An 18470-nucleotide genomic window follows, 5' to 3' on the forward strand; every position below is an offset into this window, starting at 1 on the left:
GTTCCCGAATCTAAGGAATGTTGGAAAACTATAGCCAGTGCATCCATTATCTTTGTAGCTATCCCTTTTAAAACCCTAGACCATCAATTCCTGGGGATTTGCCAGATTTTAGTCCCTTAAACTTTTCTTAATTTTAAAAATTCATTTGTGGGATGGGGACGTCACTGGCCAGCATTTATTATTCATCTCAAGGTGCCCTTCAGAAGGTGATTGTGAGCTGCCTTCTTGAACCGCTGCACTCTTTGAGCTGCAGGTACACCAACAGTGCTGTTCACCAATATTAATTTCCTAAATTTCCTCACTTTTTAACCTGCAGGTTACTGTCAGTTTCTGGAATGAAACTTGCATCTTCTACTGTGAAGACAGACAGAAAATACTTGCTCAATGCCTCGGCTATTTCCTCATTCCCCTTGATACTTTCTCCTGCCATTGCTTCTCAGGAACCATGTTTACTTTAGCTACTCTTTTCCTTCTTACATGCATATAACAGCCCTTAAAATATGTTTTATATTTCTTTACTCTCATATTCTATATTTTCCTTTTTTATCAACTTTATGGTAGCCCTGTGCTGGTTTCAAAAACGTTCCCAATCCTCAGACTTGCTACTGTTATTTGCAACATTGTAAGCCCCTTATTTTAATCTAATGCAATCCTTAACTTCCTGAGTAAGCCATGGATGGACCTTTCTTGCTGAGTTTTTGATTTTGAATTATTCCTTGAAAAGTTTCCCACTGTTCATTTATCTCCATACCTGTTAGTCTATTTTCCGAATTAACTTTAGCCAATTCTCCCCTCATCCTGTGTAATTGACTCTGTTTATATTAAAGATGTTTTACAATTTATTGACGGGGTGTGGGTGTTGCTGGCTAGACCAACATTTATTGCCTGTTGAGAAGGTGGTGGTCAGCTGCCACCATGGACTGCAGCAGTCAATTTGTCTTTGTATTTCTAAATCTCTATTCACTTGAACCTTCCTCTGTTAGTTTAAATCCCTGTCCACAGTCTCAGTTCAAGGAATAGACCACTCTTCCCTGAGTACTGCTGCTGTTGCCCCATGAGTCAAAATCTCTTCTTCCCACATTATCCTCTGAGCCGTGTGCTTAATTCTCTAATCTGCTTGACTTCATTTAATTTCATTTATGCCAACTGGTGCATGGTTCAGGTAATAATCCAGAAATGATTACCTAAGATGTTCTGCATTTTAATTTTAACCTTAACTCCTCAAATTCTCCCAGCAGAGCATCATTTCTGGTTCTACCTTTGTCATTGCTTCCCACGTGGACCACAACAACTGGATCCTCCCCCTCCCATGCCAAGTTCCTCTCCAGTCATGAGTAAATGTCCTTAGCCTGGCACGGGCAGGCAAAACAGCCTTCAGAGCTCCCCATTGTGGCTACAGAGAACAGTATCTATCCCCCACATTTTCTTCACTCCCCCCATTTTAATGGCAGCCATCACCATGGTACAATGGCCAGACCTCACATCTACCATCCAGTCCTTCTCCTCATCCACACAGGTAGCAAGCACCTCATATCTGTTGGACAAAGTGAGGGGCTGAGGCTCCTCCTTTACAACATATTGTTTCATCATACTTGCCTGACACCTTCTTGTCCATGACCATTGACCAACTCTAAGGATCTGCCTAACTTAAGGAGTGTGACTACCTTCTGGTAGTCCAGGTAATTCTCCATCCCCCTGACGGCCTGCAGTGTCTGCATCTCAGACTCCAACTCAGAGACTCTGAGCCCAAGTTGCTTAAGCTGCAGACAGTTACTGCAGATGTGGTTGTCTAGTCTTGCAAAGCATTTCTCAGATTCCCACATGCTGCAGTCCTGACACACTGCCAGCCTGCCATTTCTGTCCAACCTTGGGCGGGTTTCTCCGACCCCCCCGCCGGGTGGGAGAATCACCGGTGGTCGGCGTGAATCCCGCCCCGCCGTCATCCTAATTCTCCCAACCCTCAAAAACCGGCCCGGCATGAGTCGCGCCGCCCACCTCGGAGAATGGTGGGGTCCAGCGCGCCTCAGTGGGCGCCGGGGCTGCACCCACCTAGCTGGCAGACAAGGAAGATGACTCACTAATTTCTAGAGGCTTTATAAAGAGGAGTACCTCTTTGAATTGATGAAATGAAATGAAAATGAAAATCACTTATTGTCACTAGTAGGCTTCAATGAAGTTACTGTGATAAGCCCCCAGTCGCCACATTCCGGTGCCTGTCCAGGGAGGCTGGTACAGGAATCGAACCGTGCTGCTGGCCTTTAAAAGCCAGCGATTTAGCCCAGTGCGCTAAACCAGCCCCTGATTTGATTTGATTTATTGTCACATTTACCAAAGTACAGTGAAAAGTAATTTTCTGCGGCCAAGGGAACGTACACAGTACGTACATAGTAGACAAAAAAAGAATAATCAACAGAATATATTGACAAATGGTACATCGACCAACAGTGATTGGTTACAGTGCAGAATAAGAGGCCAAAGCAAATACATGAGCAAGAACAGCATAGGGTATCATGAATAGTATTCTTACAGGGAACAGATCAGTCTGAGGGAGAGCTGTTGAGGAGTTTAGTAGCTTTGGGGAGGAAGCTGTTCCTGTGTCTGGATGTGCGGGTCTTCAGACTTCTGTACTTTCTGCCAAAAGAAGTCTGGAAGAAGGCAAAGCCTGGGTGGAAGGGATCTCTGATAAAGCTGTCTGCCTTCCTGAGGCAGCGGGAGGTGTAGACAGAATCAATGTGAGGGTGGCAAGCTTGTGTGATGTGTCGGGTTGGGTTCACCACACTCTGCAGTTTCTTGCACACCTCTGCACCAAATTCCCACCTGAACCAAATTCCCAACTACATGTATACTTCTCACCCCGGCAGCGTCTCCTCTCCCGACATCCTTATTATTATTCTATGGTTGATATGTATAATATTGATGATTTTTAAAGTGTTGGGCCATCACTGAGTCAATTGCCAAAGCTGGATTAAGAATTCCTGCGGTGCTGACCCCAACTGTCCACAATCCATTTAAGCACAAACGTGTTGTAAATGCATGCAAAAACATAACCAAAAAGTATCTGCATGCCATTTCAATGATAAAGAAAATCATATCATGACACATTGCACGTTAGTGAACTTATTTAATTTTGTCACACAAATCATGCTTACATGGTGTGCCTGAAAGAGCCCAGGAGAGCACACCCTGTAGGCCTGTGTTTTATTCAGTGCCTGACCATTGATCCCGTGTGCGTTTGCAGAGCTGAATGATGATATCAAATAGTTCGAGGGATGAAGGTCTTCAGTAACATGGAGGCCTGGAGTACCTGGAATTATTCTTCTTAGAACACAGAGGGTTAAATAGAGATTAAGAGGCTTTCAAAATGATGGGTTATTTTGAGAGAGTAGATGGGAAGTATCAGTACCAGAGGATTTATGATCATTGGCAACCTGAGAAGGATGAAAACAAATTTTGAACACAGCAAGTTGTTATGATCTGAAATGTACTGCTTGAAAAGGAATTAGATTTGGTGGTAACTTTCATAACATAATTGGCTGTATACTTGAAAAGGAAAGAAATTACATGGCTATGAAGAAAGAACTAGGCAGCGGGTCTAATTGAGCAGATCGTTCAAGGACCCAGGATAAATTCAATAGGAAGAATGGCTCATTCTTCAATAGGTTCCATCTGTGATGTATCATTCAATGATTCTGTGAAAAAATATACCAGAACTGTGATCCAAGCCGGCACAGGTGACTGGATTCTCCGTTCCTGAGACTAAGTGTTGACGCCGGGACAGAGTTCCCAGCAACCATGTGCCTTTCTCACAATTTTTAAAAGCACAAGTGAACCCATTGGAGGCAGAGGATCATGGAGGCCCCGGAGAATACCGGGTCAGGCCCGCTAATGATATACTAACAGCACTTACTGTACATGCGATCTGGAACGCATTGATGCCGCTGTCGAGGCAATGGAGAATTGTGATCTGGCGTGAAATCGGCACCCATTGTGATTTCGGCGTCGGAATCGATTTTCCGCCCAATCGCGTTTCCCAATTCTGCCATTGGCCGACGGAGAATCCCGGCCAGAACTTTGTTAATTTTCATATATGTAGCAGAATTTAAAAATTGCAGCCTGTAAAATCAACGGTGCCAACTTTCAGTTGCGATGTTAATCCAAACAGATATAGAAGATGGCATGGTACTATTCGGAGTACAGGAGGGAGCACTCCCGCAGCCCTGAATAGTGTCTGTCCTTCAACCAGCATGGAGTATCTATAGTCATTTACCTGATTGCTGTTTATGGGACCTTGCTGGGCACAAAATTTGTTGCAGCGTGTTTGGAGATTTACCTTAAAAGTACTTTATTGCCTGTGAAGTGATTGGAGTCACCCTCAGGCCATGAAAGGTATTATATTAATGCTTATATTCAAAGAATACTTAGGTCCTTTATCAAGCACACTCATTTAACATATGAAATTGTTCGAGGAATTTTATAAATTGGATACAAGTATCCTATTAGGAAAACTATTACCATTGAGCCGGAATTTCTTTTGAACACCGTTTGTTCGACTTGAAATTGGCCATAGAATTGTTATGGGCTTGTATTCAGCTCATTGTTGTGGAAAAAAGCACAGTGCCCTTTGTAGAATCACAGAACCTTTACAGTGCAAAAGGAGGCCTTTCGGCCCATCAAATTGGTACTGCCTCAAAATGAGCATCCAATCTAGTCCCACTCCCCTGCCGAGAGTTTCTAGGGAATATGTGAGCAGGGAGAGCAACTGGGTATCTCCTTAAAGGATCAGATTGAAGAATTCTTCATAAGTCACACAAAGTCTGAACCAGAAAATGTAAGTTAAATATTGAATTCAATGTCCTTTCAAGTTCAGAAAGTGAAATAGAGAGAAAGGGGAGCTGCCTATATTCTCTCTGCACCCAACAAAAGCAGGCAGCGGATGTAAGGAATTTGAAGATGGTTTGTGTTAAGTAATGGATATATGAAGAATTGAGTGTGTACTTCCATCTTGGCACATTCCTGAATAAACAGAGCAACGGAATCATTGATCATTGTCCCAACTGATCTAAAATTGATTTTTGCACTTTGCTGATCCAAACGGATTTAAGGAATAATAATAATCGCTTATTGTCACAAGTAGGCTTCAATGAAGTTACTGTGAAAAGCCCTTAGTCGCCACATTTTGGCGCCTGTTTGGGGAGGCCGGTACGGGAATTGAACCCGCGCTGCTGGCCTTGGTTCTGCATTACAAGCCAGCTGTTTAGCCCACTGTGCATAATTGAGTGCATAAAAATGACAAATATCCTCAAATGTTTTTTAATGGCAATGGACGTGATTTAATGGGTGGTTTCTGATCTAACCGGCCCACCCCCATTGGCAAAATCAAGATCCTGCCATGGCGTGGTGAGAAACCAATAATTACCACTTAAGGCCAATCTCCATACAATTAACGGAAAAGACCCCGATATAGGGGCTGGTTTAGCTCACTGGGCTAAATCGCTGGCTTTTAAAGCAGGCCAGCAGCACGGTTCGATTCCCGTACCAGCCTCCCCGGACAGGCGCCGGAATGTGGCGACTAGGGGCTTTTCACAGTAACTTCATTGAAGCCTACTCGTGACAATAAGCGATTTTCATTTCATTTCATTTACATTTCATTTCATATAACGGCCTCCCATGTTCCAACCGTTTCCCCAGTTCTGTCATGTGGGTGCCGATTAACACACCTTTTTAAAAATGTGCAGCTGGCAGAATGGCTGCTGCAGGGACCCGGGAAGTGAGTAGTCATCTTCGCTCCCAGACAATAAGCTTGGGCACTGGGGTTGTTGCCTCGTTGCTTGTGGGGGTGGGGGGATGGGAGCCCAGGAGGCCAGCATCAGTCAGGATGGTCTGTAATCGGTGGGGGTGAGGGGGTGCCCCCGGGGGGGGGGGGGGGGGGGGGGGGGGGTTTGGGTGTCTCAGCACCACTGGTCTGCCATGCCACCACTTTGATCGTGTGTGCCTGTTATGGGGGAAAACCCAGCCTCTGCCTGTCTGTCCCACTGACCACCCAGAACTCTCACTGACCGCGGAGGTCATGACCGCACGGCTGAAAGCTGTTGCTAATAGAGAATTGGCAATCATAGTTAAGTAGTTAAGTGTGCACTCCACAGCTCCCAAGTGGATCCATGTTGGTAGGTGGGCCATGATAGCATGTTGGAGTGATTGCCCAGCATCCCAGTCAGACAGCGATGTTTGAACACTGTTCCGGAGCACGACTGGAAGCAATACCACAAACTCAGCGGCCAGCAACTGAACACCCAGGGACTGGGCCCCAGCACCGGGGCCATTTCCACGACCAGAGTCTGGGTGTGTACACTGGTGAGGAGATCAGTGCCTGGTGCTGGTAATGTTACGTGTGGGCGTTAGGGTACAGGGTGTGCAGTCCGGTGACCAGCGGCCCCCTCTGTAGCCAGAGGTGCATTGACAGGGCATGTTGGGTGTGTGTGCGTGTGTGCGTGCGTGCGTGCGTGCGCGCGCCCTGGGATGGACGACACTGCTGCTCTCCCGTCTTACACCCTCTCCGATTCCTTACAGATATTACACGAGATGGCTGATATCTTAGACCCCCACGGAGGCCAGACTCTGGAGACGGTGGCAGCAGAACTATTGACAGAGGCGCACGATGGAGGCCCATGTGCAGGGCCCTGCCCCACAACCTGAGGATCTGGCCGCCCATCAGGTCAGGGAGGGACCCAGGGATAAAGGCAGGCAATGGCCTAGGTGTACAGGCACCCTTGTCCTTCGAACCGATGACAGACAGCATGTGCTGCTGAAGGCTCCGTCTCAACAAGGAGATGGTGTGGCACCTGTACCATGTCCTTTTGGACTTGGCACCATGTTGAGGAGGAGGATAATCATTCCCATTGGTCGTAAAGGTCACAGCAGCCCTGAACGTTTACATCTCAGGCTCATTCCAGGGCTCGAGCTACAGCCCACAAGTTCATTCATGAGGTCACAGATACCCTGTTTGCCCCGGTAGCAAGCTATATCAACTTTGACATGGACCAGGGCCAGGCCCGGGCAGCAGGATTCTCTGCCATCACAGGACGGCCCAGGTCCAGCAGCTAATAGATGGCACCTTGAACTCACCAGGCTGCCAGGGAGTGCCCTACATTAACAGGAAGGAGTTACACTCTCTGAACGTCCACCTCATCTGCGATTGACACATGGAAGATCATGCATGTGTGTGCATGCTTCGCAGGGAGCGTGCGGGACAGCTACATCCTGGGTCAGTCGAACATCCATGGCCTCTTCGTGGACCATCCCAGGATGGCCGGTTGGCTCTTGGTGGATAAGGGGTACCCACTGAGTACCTAGCTAATGATGCCAGTATGGAGGCCGGTGACCAATGTGGAGACCCGATACAACGAGGCCCATGTGGCCACCAGGGCTGCCATTGGTTGGAGCATCGGACTCCTCAAAATGTGCTTCTGATGCCACGACAGCTCTGGTGGTGCATGCAGTACATCCCCTAGAGGGTCGCCCACTTTGCGGTGGTCTGCTGTGCCATCCACAACTTGGCACAGCAGCAGGGTGACATGCTGATGTGGAAGGGGAGGAACATGTGGCGACATCTGAGGAGAAGGGCAAGGAGACACCAGACCTGGAAGGGCTGGACGATGAGGCTCGGGAGGACCCGCAGGACCAACCGGAAGAAGGAGGACAGGCCACAGGGGTGAGGGTCTGGCAAGCCTGGAGGGCCAGGGAAATCCTCATCCTCGCCCCGTGGGACATAGGAAGTGGCCTCATCCGTCATCGCTCCCCCCTCCCATCCCTTCTTCTCCCTTCCCCCAACCCCTCTCCTTCCCCCCCCCCCCCCCCCCCCCCCCACACCATTCCTCCCCCCCATAGCTATCTCTGCCCCCTCCCTGTTTCACCCTCCCAGGATTTATGTAACATTACTTCAGGGTGATGGAACTGTATCGGCCCTCTCAGTGGGTCGCTATCGAATGCAGGAGGGTGATGATAACGCACTGAGACCCACCCACTACTGCCCCTCAATCTATGCCATAGCCTGACCGCTGAGTGCTCGCTGCTCACTCACACCCATCACCTGTACGTGGTGTGCCTGGTAAGGGGTGGGGAGGGTGGAATCCAGGACCTCCATGCCCAGGCGACTGAGACAGAGGATTGGTGGTCGGCATTGCGGAAGAAAGTGCAACGTTTTTGAATGCGGTACATATGTGTCCCCAACTGTTCCTATCCCCCGATGTGCCGCCGTACCTTCCCCACCCCTCCCAACGTCTCTGACTACCCCTTCCTCCCTCACCCCACCCCCCCCTCTTACCCCGCTTAACCCCCTGTGTCCTCTCAGTGATCCTCGACCTGCTTAGCCTCCCATGCTCTACCGCTGCATCGATGTGTGTCCCCAGGATACACATCAGAGGTGGAGGCAGCCTTCAATGCCCCTTGCAGGTGTCCCCTGGGTGTCCTGGGGCAGAAGGACCTTGGTCCAGTTGTTGGCGGCACACGCCCCGCCATGCCACACTGTTACGGGGACTGAGTCCAAAACGCACTGTTGTCAGGGGTGTGGAACCCGCGGGAGCTGGTGGCTGCTGTCGCCACTCCATAGGGTGGCTGAAAGTTGGCAACCAGCACCCAGTCCTCCCAGCTGATGCCCATAGGTCCCTGGTGTTCACCTCAGGAAGAAGGAGCAGCTGGATTGAGCCCCGACTGCCTCTTGGTCATCTGGCTCTGCCACCCTGGCGGCTCCCCAATGTCTGCAGCATGGTGTCAACACCCTCGGCGACCCCCTCAGTGACTGGGACGTGCTCTGGAGCACCCCAGCAATGCCCACCTGCGACTGGGAGAGGTCCCATAGTGAACGTGACAGGCTCTGGAGTGCCTTGGCAATGCCCACCTGAGATTAAGACATACTCCGCAGTTCTTCATCAAGGTCCACGTGGTACTGGGACATTCCCCCAGCAACTGGGACATGCTTTCAAGACCCTCAGCCATGGCTGTCATTGACTGAGCAACGACCTGGACACCACCACTCATGCATCGATGTCATGCACCTGGCTCTTGATTGCGGTCGCCACCTGAGCAGTTTTGGCTTCGGTGCAACGCATTGCTGGTGCTATCTCCTGCGCCCGTAGCCACTGGGACTCTTCCAATCGGCTCTGGACCTGCTGGAGTGTCGCTGATATCCCACTCTGAATATCATGGGCACACACTATGATCTGTATCAGCTCCGGGTACACCTAGTCCAGAGGCTCAGCATCTGACTGGGACCCAGCTGGGTCCTGGGATCCAGCAGACCTCCGAATGCTGTCTCGCCTGGACGTTCCTGCCTCCATCAACTGTGTGGTGCTCACCAGAATGTGCCCCAGGAGCCTGTCCACTACCGTCGGCCACCTCTGCACTGCTGGAGGGTGGGGATGACAGCTGTGCCACGCATACGGTGGCCTCCTCGGCGCTACCCTCTGAGGTGTTCTCAGGGGAGACATGGTGAGGACCATCCTGGTTGGCCCGACACTGTCGGATGGAGATCCTGTGGGATAATGGATATGTGATCAGTGCAATGGATGGGTCAGTCTGGAAGGCATTAATAACTCACCTGTGACATTTCATCTGGTTGGGGGCCGGTGGATCCTCATCTCTGCGCCGTACATCAACTTTTACGTCTGTCCAAGGCCACCCCTGCGGCCTCCAGGATCCGTTCCTCGGAGGGGGTGAGGACTCTGATTGCCAGCTCCCTGCCATCTGTCTGGGCCCTCTCCCGTCTGTCGTGGGTCAACTTCTCTTGCGGGGACACAGAATGGGCGTCGTTAGCCACACACTTTATGTATGGGCGGCATTGCTGGACTTGGGTGGGCCAGGACACAGTATGGTGTTGGGCGGGGACAGTGCCAGGTGTATGCTCAGTGGGATGGTGGGGCGATGGGGACGGTGTCAGGGGCCGATACCAACCCACTGTGCAGCCCAGTAGAGTTCATTGATCTTGTAACGGCACTGGTGACGCTGCCCTGAGCTGACGATCGCTGCCACTTCCTCCCAGGCAGCATTGGCTGCCCTGTGGCTGACCATCCGAACCGCGCAGGGGACCAGGATATCCCATCTGGTTTCGACCACGTCCAACAATCACGCCAAGTTGGCATCCCCGAATCGTGATGCTGGTCTCCTCGGTGGCATGTCTGCGAGCTGTGTGAAGTTTGCTATGTGGTTTAAGTGCTGCTCATCCTTGCTAGCGGTGAACGCGGCGGGCGCGGTTCCAGAAAGTCAGCCGGCGGGACCATTATTTGCGGCCCATAGGGTCTGGTTCCGTGGAACGATTAATGTTTGATACCAGTGTACGCCTCGCTGGGTCGAGCGTCGGGAAGCTCGCGGCTGTTCCCACTCCCAACTCCCACACTTAGAAACATAGTCATTAAATCATGCCCAATGTCTGTGTAGCTCCCACTAGTTAATCAGAAGCATTTCAAGCAGGATTCCTGATCTGATCCAGAGACCCAGAGGCACCCAGAAGCTGCTGCTGAGGAATGGGGCACAATAATACCCCGACCACACCTCCAGTATTAGAATTCTTATCCACTTCAAGGGGTGGTGCTGGTGTTAGAAATGAATCTATCCAAACCTCCCAGCAAACATTTTCAAACGACATGGCGATTTTGATTTGAAGGATTGCAGATCAGATTTTGTTTCATTTTCATAATCCTACAATATCTTACTCTTGTAAATCTCTTAGCTGGACTGGACCCTGGTGATATTGAAAATTGAGATCTGTTCATGGGTTTGGTGGACTTCTTTGCAGCTTTTTGTATTTTAGTAATGGATTACTTACTTCTCTCTTTTGTCCTAGAAGAATCCATGCCCTCAACAGCAGGACACAATCGAATAGCAATCCCACTCGGTCTCGCTGGTCATCATGTGAGCACAGCCCAAGCTGTTGCAGCTCAGGCAGCCTCCGCGCAAGTAGCAGCAGCTCAGGCCATGGCCCTCGACCAGCTGCGAGAGAAGCTGGACTCAGGAGAGCCTCCCGAGAAAAAGGTGTCAGTCATGGCAGAGGAACAGCAACGGCTCATGCAGCAAGCATTACAGCAGAACCTGTTGGCCATGGCAACGCAGATCCCTATGAACATTAAAATTAATAGTAGAGGTAAGGCGAGGAGATAAAATTTGTGCTAGAATGCCAGATGTTGCCAAAGGTTTCTCACTAATACTCTGCTTTGTTGTACATTTCCACCATTATGGAAATACAGTGAACAATTTCACCTCATTCACTTGGGGCCTTCAAATACCTTATTGCTACATTTCTGTTCTTTATTCATTTCTATGATGTAATTCCTGTTCCCTTGTCATTTCCCCCTTGTTTCTTCAGAGTTCCAACAGTACATTGAGGATAAACATTGGCAAGTCATGTTGCAGTTGTGTAGAGCTTTAGTTAGGCCACACTTGGAATAGTTTTCAATTCTGGCCACACTACCAGAAGGATGTGGAGGCTTTGGAGAGGGTACAGAAGTGGTTTACCAGGATGTTGCCTGGTATGAAGGGCATTAGCTATGAGGAGAGGTTGGAGAAATTTGGTTTGTTCTGAAATGAAAGAGAAAACGCTGGAAAATCTCAGCAAGTCTGGCAGCATCTGTAGGGAGAGAAATGCGCTAACGTTTTGAGTCCGATGACTCTTTGTCAAAGCGGTTTGTTCTCACTGGAACGACCAAGGTTGAGGGGCTACCCCGATAGAAGTCTACAAAGTTATGAGGGGCATGGACAGAGTGGATAATCAGAAGCTTTTTCCCAGGGTGGAAGAGTCAATTACTAGGAGACATAGGTTTAAGATGCGAGGGGCAAAGTTGAGAGGAGATGTGCGAGGGATGTTTTTACACAGAGGATAGTGGGTGCCTGGAACTCGCTGCCAGAGGAGGTGGTGGAAGCAGGGACGATAGTGACGTTTACGGGGTGTCTTGACAAATCATGAATAGGATGGGAATAGAGGGATATACAGAAGTGTAGAAGGTTTTAGGTTAGACGGGCAGCATGATCAGCGCAGATTTGGGGGGCAACGGGCCTGTTCCTGCACTGTACATTTCTTTGTTCTTTGTTCTAATACCATCCTTGTACATTTAGTTCCATTGTGTCAAAATCAAGACCCATCTCCTTGATTCTTAATTTCAATAATTACTTCCCTCAGCCCTTACCTCTCCTCTACAATCTACAAGCTTTTGAAATTTAAATCTTGCCATTACTTTCTGGTTGAATTAGTCGCCCCATTACTCTTCCTGTCTTTCCCCATGTACGCACAAACATTGCTCTAAGTCTTTTCAAAATTAAATATCTTCTGAATATGTTGATATTCTGTACAAAATTTACATTCAAGATAAAGTACCATATAATTTGTCCACATAATCAGATAATGTTGCATGTGGTAAATATCTGGCAACATACACTAAAAGCCCTTCTCAATCTTGCTTGATGTGATTGTTAAATTACTTTTGACATAAGATTGTAAAGTCTCCAGCTTTCCTTCTTTCCTATGAATAGGCCTGCTGAATGTATTACTTTTTAATTAATGTTTCATTCCCAACAAGGTGAGATACGCCTGTGCTGTGGAATAAATCATCCACATTTTATACTTCGCATCAGCATCGATAATTCATGCCACAAGCTAGATCTGAGGAAAGTCTTCAGTGGCCTGCTCCAGTCGTGCCTTAACCCACATGGGGCATCAGCTGCTACAAGACATTATCCAAATGCCAGCCATAAGAGCAGGCTCATATATCTAGAGTTCAGCACCTACTGTGATTGGGCTGTTGAACTTATGTTGCTGAAGATCCACAGCCATAGAATCCCAACATTGCAGAAGAGGACCTTTCGGCCTATCGAGTCTGCACTGACCATCCACAGGAGCACCCCACCTAGGCCAGCTTCCCCAACTAACCTGCATATTATTGTACACTCAAGGGCAATTTAGCATGGCCAATCCATCTAATCATCTCCACCTGGAGGAAACCTATCTGATTGATATACGGTGTGTTGAAGTGTTGTTCGGATCAGCATGGAAAAGCACTCACATATTTACTATGCTGTGGCCTTGCAAGTTTTGAGGACCTTCTGCCTGCCAGATGAGTGTGCAAACATGTACTTATGTGTAGTCTAGTGACCAACATTCTATTTGAAGGTTAACAGAATCTTACCAGAGGCCATGGGCAGGATTCTCTTCAGCTAAATTGGGACAGGCAATTGGGCAGAAAACTGGTTCCAACGCTGAAATCGCGGCCGGCGCCGATCTGACTCCAAATTGCAATGCTCCAGCACCTTGACAGTGGCGACAATGAGTTCCAGAGCGCACGTACAGTAGACACTGTTTGCATATCATTAACGGGCCTGACTCAGTATCCTCTGATGGGCTGTGTTCCCGAAGGCATGGTTCACTTGTACTTTCAAAAATCGTGAAATCAGCATGGAGGCTGCTCAGTGAGACAGAGCGGGTATGGAAGGTGTCCAACACGGCATAGTTTGCTGACAGTTGTGTCGCTGGCCGGGGTGCTTCTGCCAAGTTTGGGGGGAGTAGTGGAGGATGGCCAGGAGGTGAGCTGTGGGGTCGGGGTGGACGGGCATGGAACACCATTGCCGCAGCCAGCAAGGTAGCCATGCAGCAGCGCATACCGTTAACAGCCCATTTTGAACCTAGTGTCACGGATCATATAGGTTTCCCCCCAGCCCCAGCTGACCCATCAGCTGTATGGGCATGCTCCATCACAACCAGTGGCAGCTTATTGGCTGGGATATGTGTGTGTGGGGAGTGTAATGTGTATGTGCGGCTGCAGCTTCTCAGCCTCCCGAGTGTCATTCACGGACCCAGCGAATCCTGCACCGTTTTTCATTAGAATCGATTGTGCTCTATGCGTTACCCTTCAACGGTAGCGGTATCGGTCCAGATGTGGCGCCCGTTTATCTGCGATAAAAGTTCACAGATTCTGCGTTGGTATCAACACTTAGTCTCAAAAACAGAGAATCCCGCCGCTGTGTCCCCAAGATAGCTTGCCTGACAAAGGAAATTCTATTTTCTGTGGCAGGCTTGGTAGGTCTTCCCAGTACCTGCGGTACTTTTTGACATTGATAAGTCAGTCTGGCCCACTAGTAGCCACTTGCTCATTAATTATGACTGGAAGGTCAACTCCATACAATGCAAAACCGATAATATAATCCTGAATGGATAGATAAGCAGCAGAAAACTTCTCAGTGCTCTGTATGTTTTAACTTGGGTAAGCTTCAGAATTGACCCTACACAAAGTTTAGTGTACATGGGCTTGACTCAGTGGAGTTAGGTATACTGACTTTCTTCAATCTTACCTTGGGTAATAATACAAAATAATGGAAGAATTTGGAGGGCGAAAGTCTGATGGATCCTGCTGTGAAGAACACCTTCATGATACTGGCCATGGTTAAAGACTAAATGAGGTGGTTAATCCCAATGTATTTGAAGGATTCTACAGGCTTTCATAACCCATGTGATGAAGACCACATAACCCACCAAACCTGTGTATCCCACTGGAAGTCAACCCAGAATTAAAAGCTGGAGATCTGGGTCAGTTTCCCCATTTCGGAGATGTATTCTCTCCAGAGCTGAATTGCGGAAGCGCAAATCAAGAAGTGATTCTCAATCCTTAGCCATGCAAATTGATGCATCACAAGGATTGTATGGGAATCCCTAAGGAATCCTGCTTTTGGGCTGCCGTTTTCAGCACCCCTCCCCCAACACAATTAAGCACCCATCAATGCAATTCAATCCCCCGCAATGCAATTCAGCCCCTCGCAATGCAATTCAACCCACACACCCACACTCCCCCGGGATTTTCTGGGTCACCCCCACCTTCATTACCGAGGTGACCTGACCCCACCACTACCCCCCGAGACACACTAAATAAAGATAACCCCCCCCTACAGAGATCTGCTAAATAGCGACCGCCCCCCCGAGACCCCCTAAATAAAGAGACCTCCAAGACCTCCTAAATAAAGAGATTCCCCCAGAGACCCCTAACTAAAAAGAATGCTCCCAGACCACCTAATTAAGAGGCCCCCACAGAGACACCTAAATAAAGAGACATCCAACAGAGAACACCTAAATTAAGGGACATACTCCACAGAGACTCCCTAAATAAAGAGAGCCCCTCAGAAAAGAAACCCCAGACAGGAAGCCCCCCAGTTGAGACACCTCTGTCAGGAAGCCTGCCCAGAAGAGAGACCCCAGTCTCACCGTTGGCTAAAACAGAGGAAGCAGCTCCTCTAAATTCCTGGAAAGAGAAAACCAGCAAGCTGGGTTTAAACCCCCTCAGATCTGTGATCTGCAAGGCAGTTATTCATTTCTCTTTGACATTGATTTTACTCGGCTGTGATTGGCAGCTTCCATACACCCCCGCTGTCAGCATTGCTCCATTCATCTCTCGCCATTGTTGAGTAACTTTGAAATAATCAGCTGGGAAACTAGCATGTTTTTAAATATCAAGCTTTGATTGACAGCTCCTGGACCACTTCAAACAGTTAAGTGCTGTTAGTTTCACATGTGACTAGTTCAAAGTCATTCAACAGTGAAGGGAAATGAATGGAAAGCACTTAATTCTGTTTGAATGTTCTCTTCTGGGGGGCTTCCTGACAGGGGTCTCTCTTCTGAGGAGTCTTTGGGGGGGACTATGAGGGGGTCTCCATGTGAGGGTCTCTTAATTTAGGCGGCCTCTGTGAGGGTCAGTTTATTTAGGGGGGTCTGTCGTGGGGTAGGGATGGGCAGGTCCTGCATTGTAGGTGGGAGAGTGGCCCTCTGATGGACTTTGGGGGCAACTCCCTGAAGAGTTATCCCCTTGGCTCAACGCGAGGTCCATAGTGTCAAATATACTCTTGTCAGGGCGAACACTGATTCTCGCCCTCGTGATTCCTAGCCCAGAGAACTGGAGAATCACGAGGGCCTGGAGTTTATGCTGCCCAGCCCACTAATAGGATGCAAATAAGTCTTAATGACCCATTTGCATCCTCACGCTTGGCACAGGAGGTGAACCTAGATCCCAACCCAGAGATGGGCTGGAGAATTGGAAGGATGCCAATCCCATTTCCCCCCTCTGTGATGCTGAATTATCCGCTGTATCAGGAACTCTGCTACCGGTGACGTGAGGCGAAGCATCAAGCCCCTGGCCTCCACTTGGCAGAACTGTCTGAAGTGAGGTTCAAAGCCTGCATCCACTGGCTTCCAAAAACATGCTCCTCCCGATACTGGTTAACTGGTGTGTGTGCCTACACGGCAAAAGTGTGCACACTACTTTCCACGAAGGGAAACTTCACCTGTGTGAATTTTCTGGAGCATGGCTTGCAGGTAGTTAAGCATGGTAAAGGGTTCCCCTTTATTTTAACAAAACAATCATAGCCACAAAAACAAAATTTAGAAATGAAGAAAAAAGGTAATGCATTTCAAAGAACTAAAGATTGAAAAACCTGCTCTACTAGAAACATAAGGCAGAGGAAAACCCAAATAAGATAAATGAAGATTTCATAAAATTATTATTCTGAACTTGATATGAAAACAAAAATTGAGAATATCAGGTAAAAAGGGAAGTTACTCATTTTGTTTTTTAGGAATAAACATTTTTTTTAGATTGAACCATAACCTATTAAAAAAGTTCTTTAATTGGCTGATATCTAACCAAGACTTATAATAAAACATTATATGAAAACACTGGGTGTCATTTTAGATGATTGACAGTGAGTGGATTTTGCCCATCACACTTTCAATGTCACCCGTCACAGCAGCTATCACCTCCACTGTTACTGGCAGTGCCATGGCTCATTGCTGTTTAGCTGCAGATCCCTCTGCCACAAGTCACATGATTGGGTTGCAGTCTCCCTGGTGATTATTTCTGCACTTCTACTCTTGACCCTTCAACTGCTTTCAGATTGTGAGGCTGCTCTTCCAGCATCAAGGTACAGATTAATTACAGCTTCCTCTAAGCAGCCATTGTCTTTGGCCCCCCCACCACCAACTCCTCTCCTTTGCTCCAGATTCCAACCCCTCAATGGCCTCTTTTTCTGACAACCTGTTTCACACTCAGGCTCCCAATGTTGGACTCATTTTTATAATAGGGCAGAATTATATTGTATTCCGTTTCAACAATCATTCATGAGATATTATCAATAATAGCAATCTGCATTTATATATCATCTTTAGTGAAGTGAAAGCTCCCAAGACACCATATTGGAGCTTTATCAAACAAAACTTGGCACAGAACCACACACAGAGGTATTAGGTAAGGTGACCAAAAACTTGATGAAAGAGATACATTTTAAGGAGTGAACAGTGGAGAGTCTTAGGGAGAGAATCCTAGAGTGTGGTACCCAGGCACAGGCAACATACTAAAACCAAGGATGCGTAGAGATCTCAGATGATCATACGGTAGTTACAGAGATGTTAATAGGTGGGGCATGGGGTGGGGCAGGGGGGGTTATGAGCCATGGGCAGAGTTGAAAACAAGGATGATCATTATAATCATTTTAAATTGAGGTGTTGCCAAACTCAGAGAACGTGCTCGACCAGCTGTATTGCACCCGAAGGGGAGCGTGACGTGTCTGGTAGATGCTGATCTTGCGAGGCGTCACGCTCAGGATGCCGCCGACAATGGGTGAGACCAAATCTCACAAGCCTAAGTAGGTTTAAAACCCTCTTGGGCATGCTGGCTCAGGATCTATGGGGCCCCCGGAATCTACCGGCCCGCCCAGGGAATCCCCAGCTGTGCGCTGTTCAGTACTGATCGACACAAACGTGGACCGGGGATCCAGTGCCCGTTTTTACGACGGCAGCAAGCAGGTGTGTTTGCTGCCGTGAAAAAACGGGCGTAAAGGCCCGGCCGCTCGGCCCATCGGCTGCGGAGAATCGCTGCTCGTCGTAAAAAACGGCGAGCGTCGATTCGTGACGGGGGTCGGGCGAGGGGGGGGGGGAGGAGAATAGCGGGAGGGCGCAAAAAATGTCGGGTGGCCCTCCCGCTATTCTCCCAACCGGCGTGGGCAGCGGAGATTCGAGCCCCATATTACCAAAGAACCAAGCTGCCATTGGTACAGCAGCCTCGCTGCCCATTGGCTCAGGCAAGTCATGTGTCTCTCTGCCAATTGGTTGTGGCTGGTCACGTGACTCCCCGCCGATTGGCTGAGAGGCTGGTAGCTCTGCCTACAAGGCAGGGTATAAGAGCTCGTACTGGCTGGCAGTCGCCTTTCTCTGTATGACCACTACCGGGCTCACATCTAGCGTATTAAAGCCTGTTGTTTGGAACTTCATTACGACTCGAGTCCAATTGATTGGGCATCAATGTAATACGCTAGATTTTGAAAATGGAACTACGGGTTAAGCCAGAATGCCTCCGGATCAGCCCGCATGCTGCAAACGCATCAGCAACTTTTAAACATTGGCTGGCGTACTTCAACAGCTACCTCACTACTACAGGAAATCGCCCAACAAAGGAGTA

The 18470-nt window shown here is 48.6% G+C and overlaps 1 protein-coding gene across 8 annotated transcripts in view; it reads left to right on the forward strand.

Moving 5' to 3' along the window:
• Nucleotides 1-18470, forward strand: part of LOC119962701 (AT-rich interactive domain-containing protein 3A-like) — a 579681-nt gene that overhangs the window by 535891 nt on the left and 25320 nt on the right. For 5 of the 8 annotated variants that reach the window (XM_038790636.1, XM_038790639.1, XM_038790641.1 and 2 more), the window contains exon 6: nucleotides 10835-11131. The exons of 2 other annotated variants lie outside the window; for them this stretch is intronic. In XM_038790636.1, the coding sequence (XP_038646564.1) occupies nucleotides 10835-11131 (297 nt within the window). The remainder of the gene's footprint in view (nucleotides 1-10834; nucleotides 11132-18470) is intronic. One more of the 8 variants, XM_038790638.1, reaches the window with a different exon arrangement.

This window comes from Scyliorhinus canicula, chromosome 3 (assembly GCF_902713615.1).
Source record: "Scyliorhinus canicula chromosome 3, sScyCan1.1, whole genome shotgun sequence".
NCBI classification, from domain to species: domain Eukaryota; kingdom Metazoa; phylum Chordata; class Chondrichthyes; order Carcharhiniformes; family Scyliorhinidae; genus Scyliorhinus; species Scyliorhinus canicula.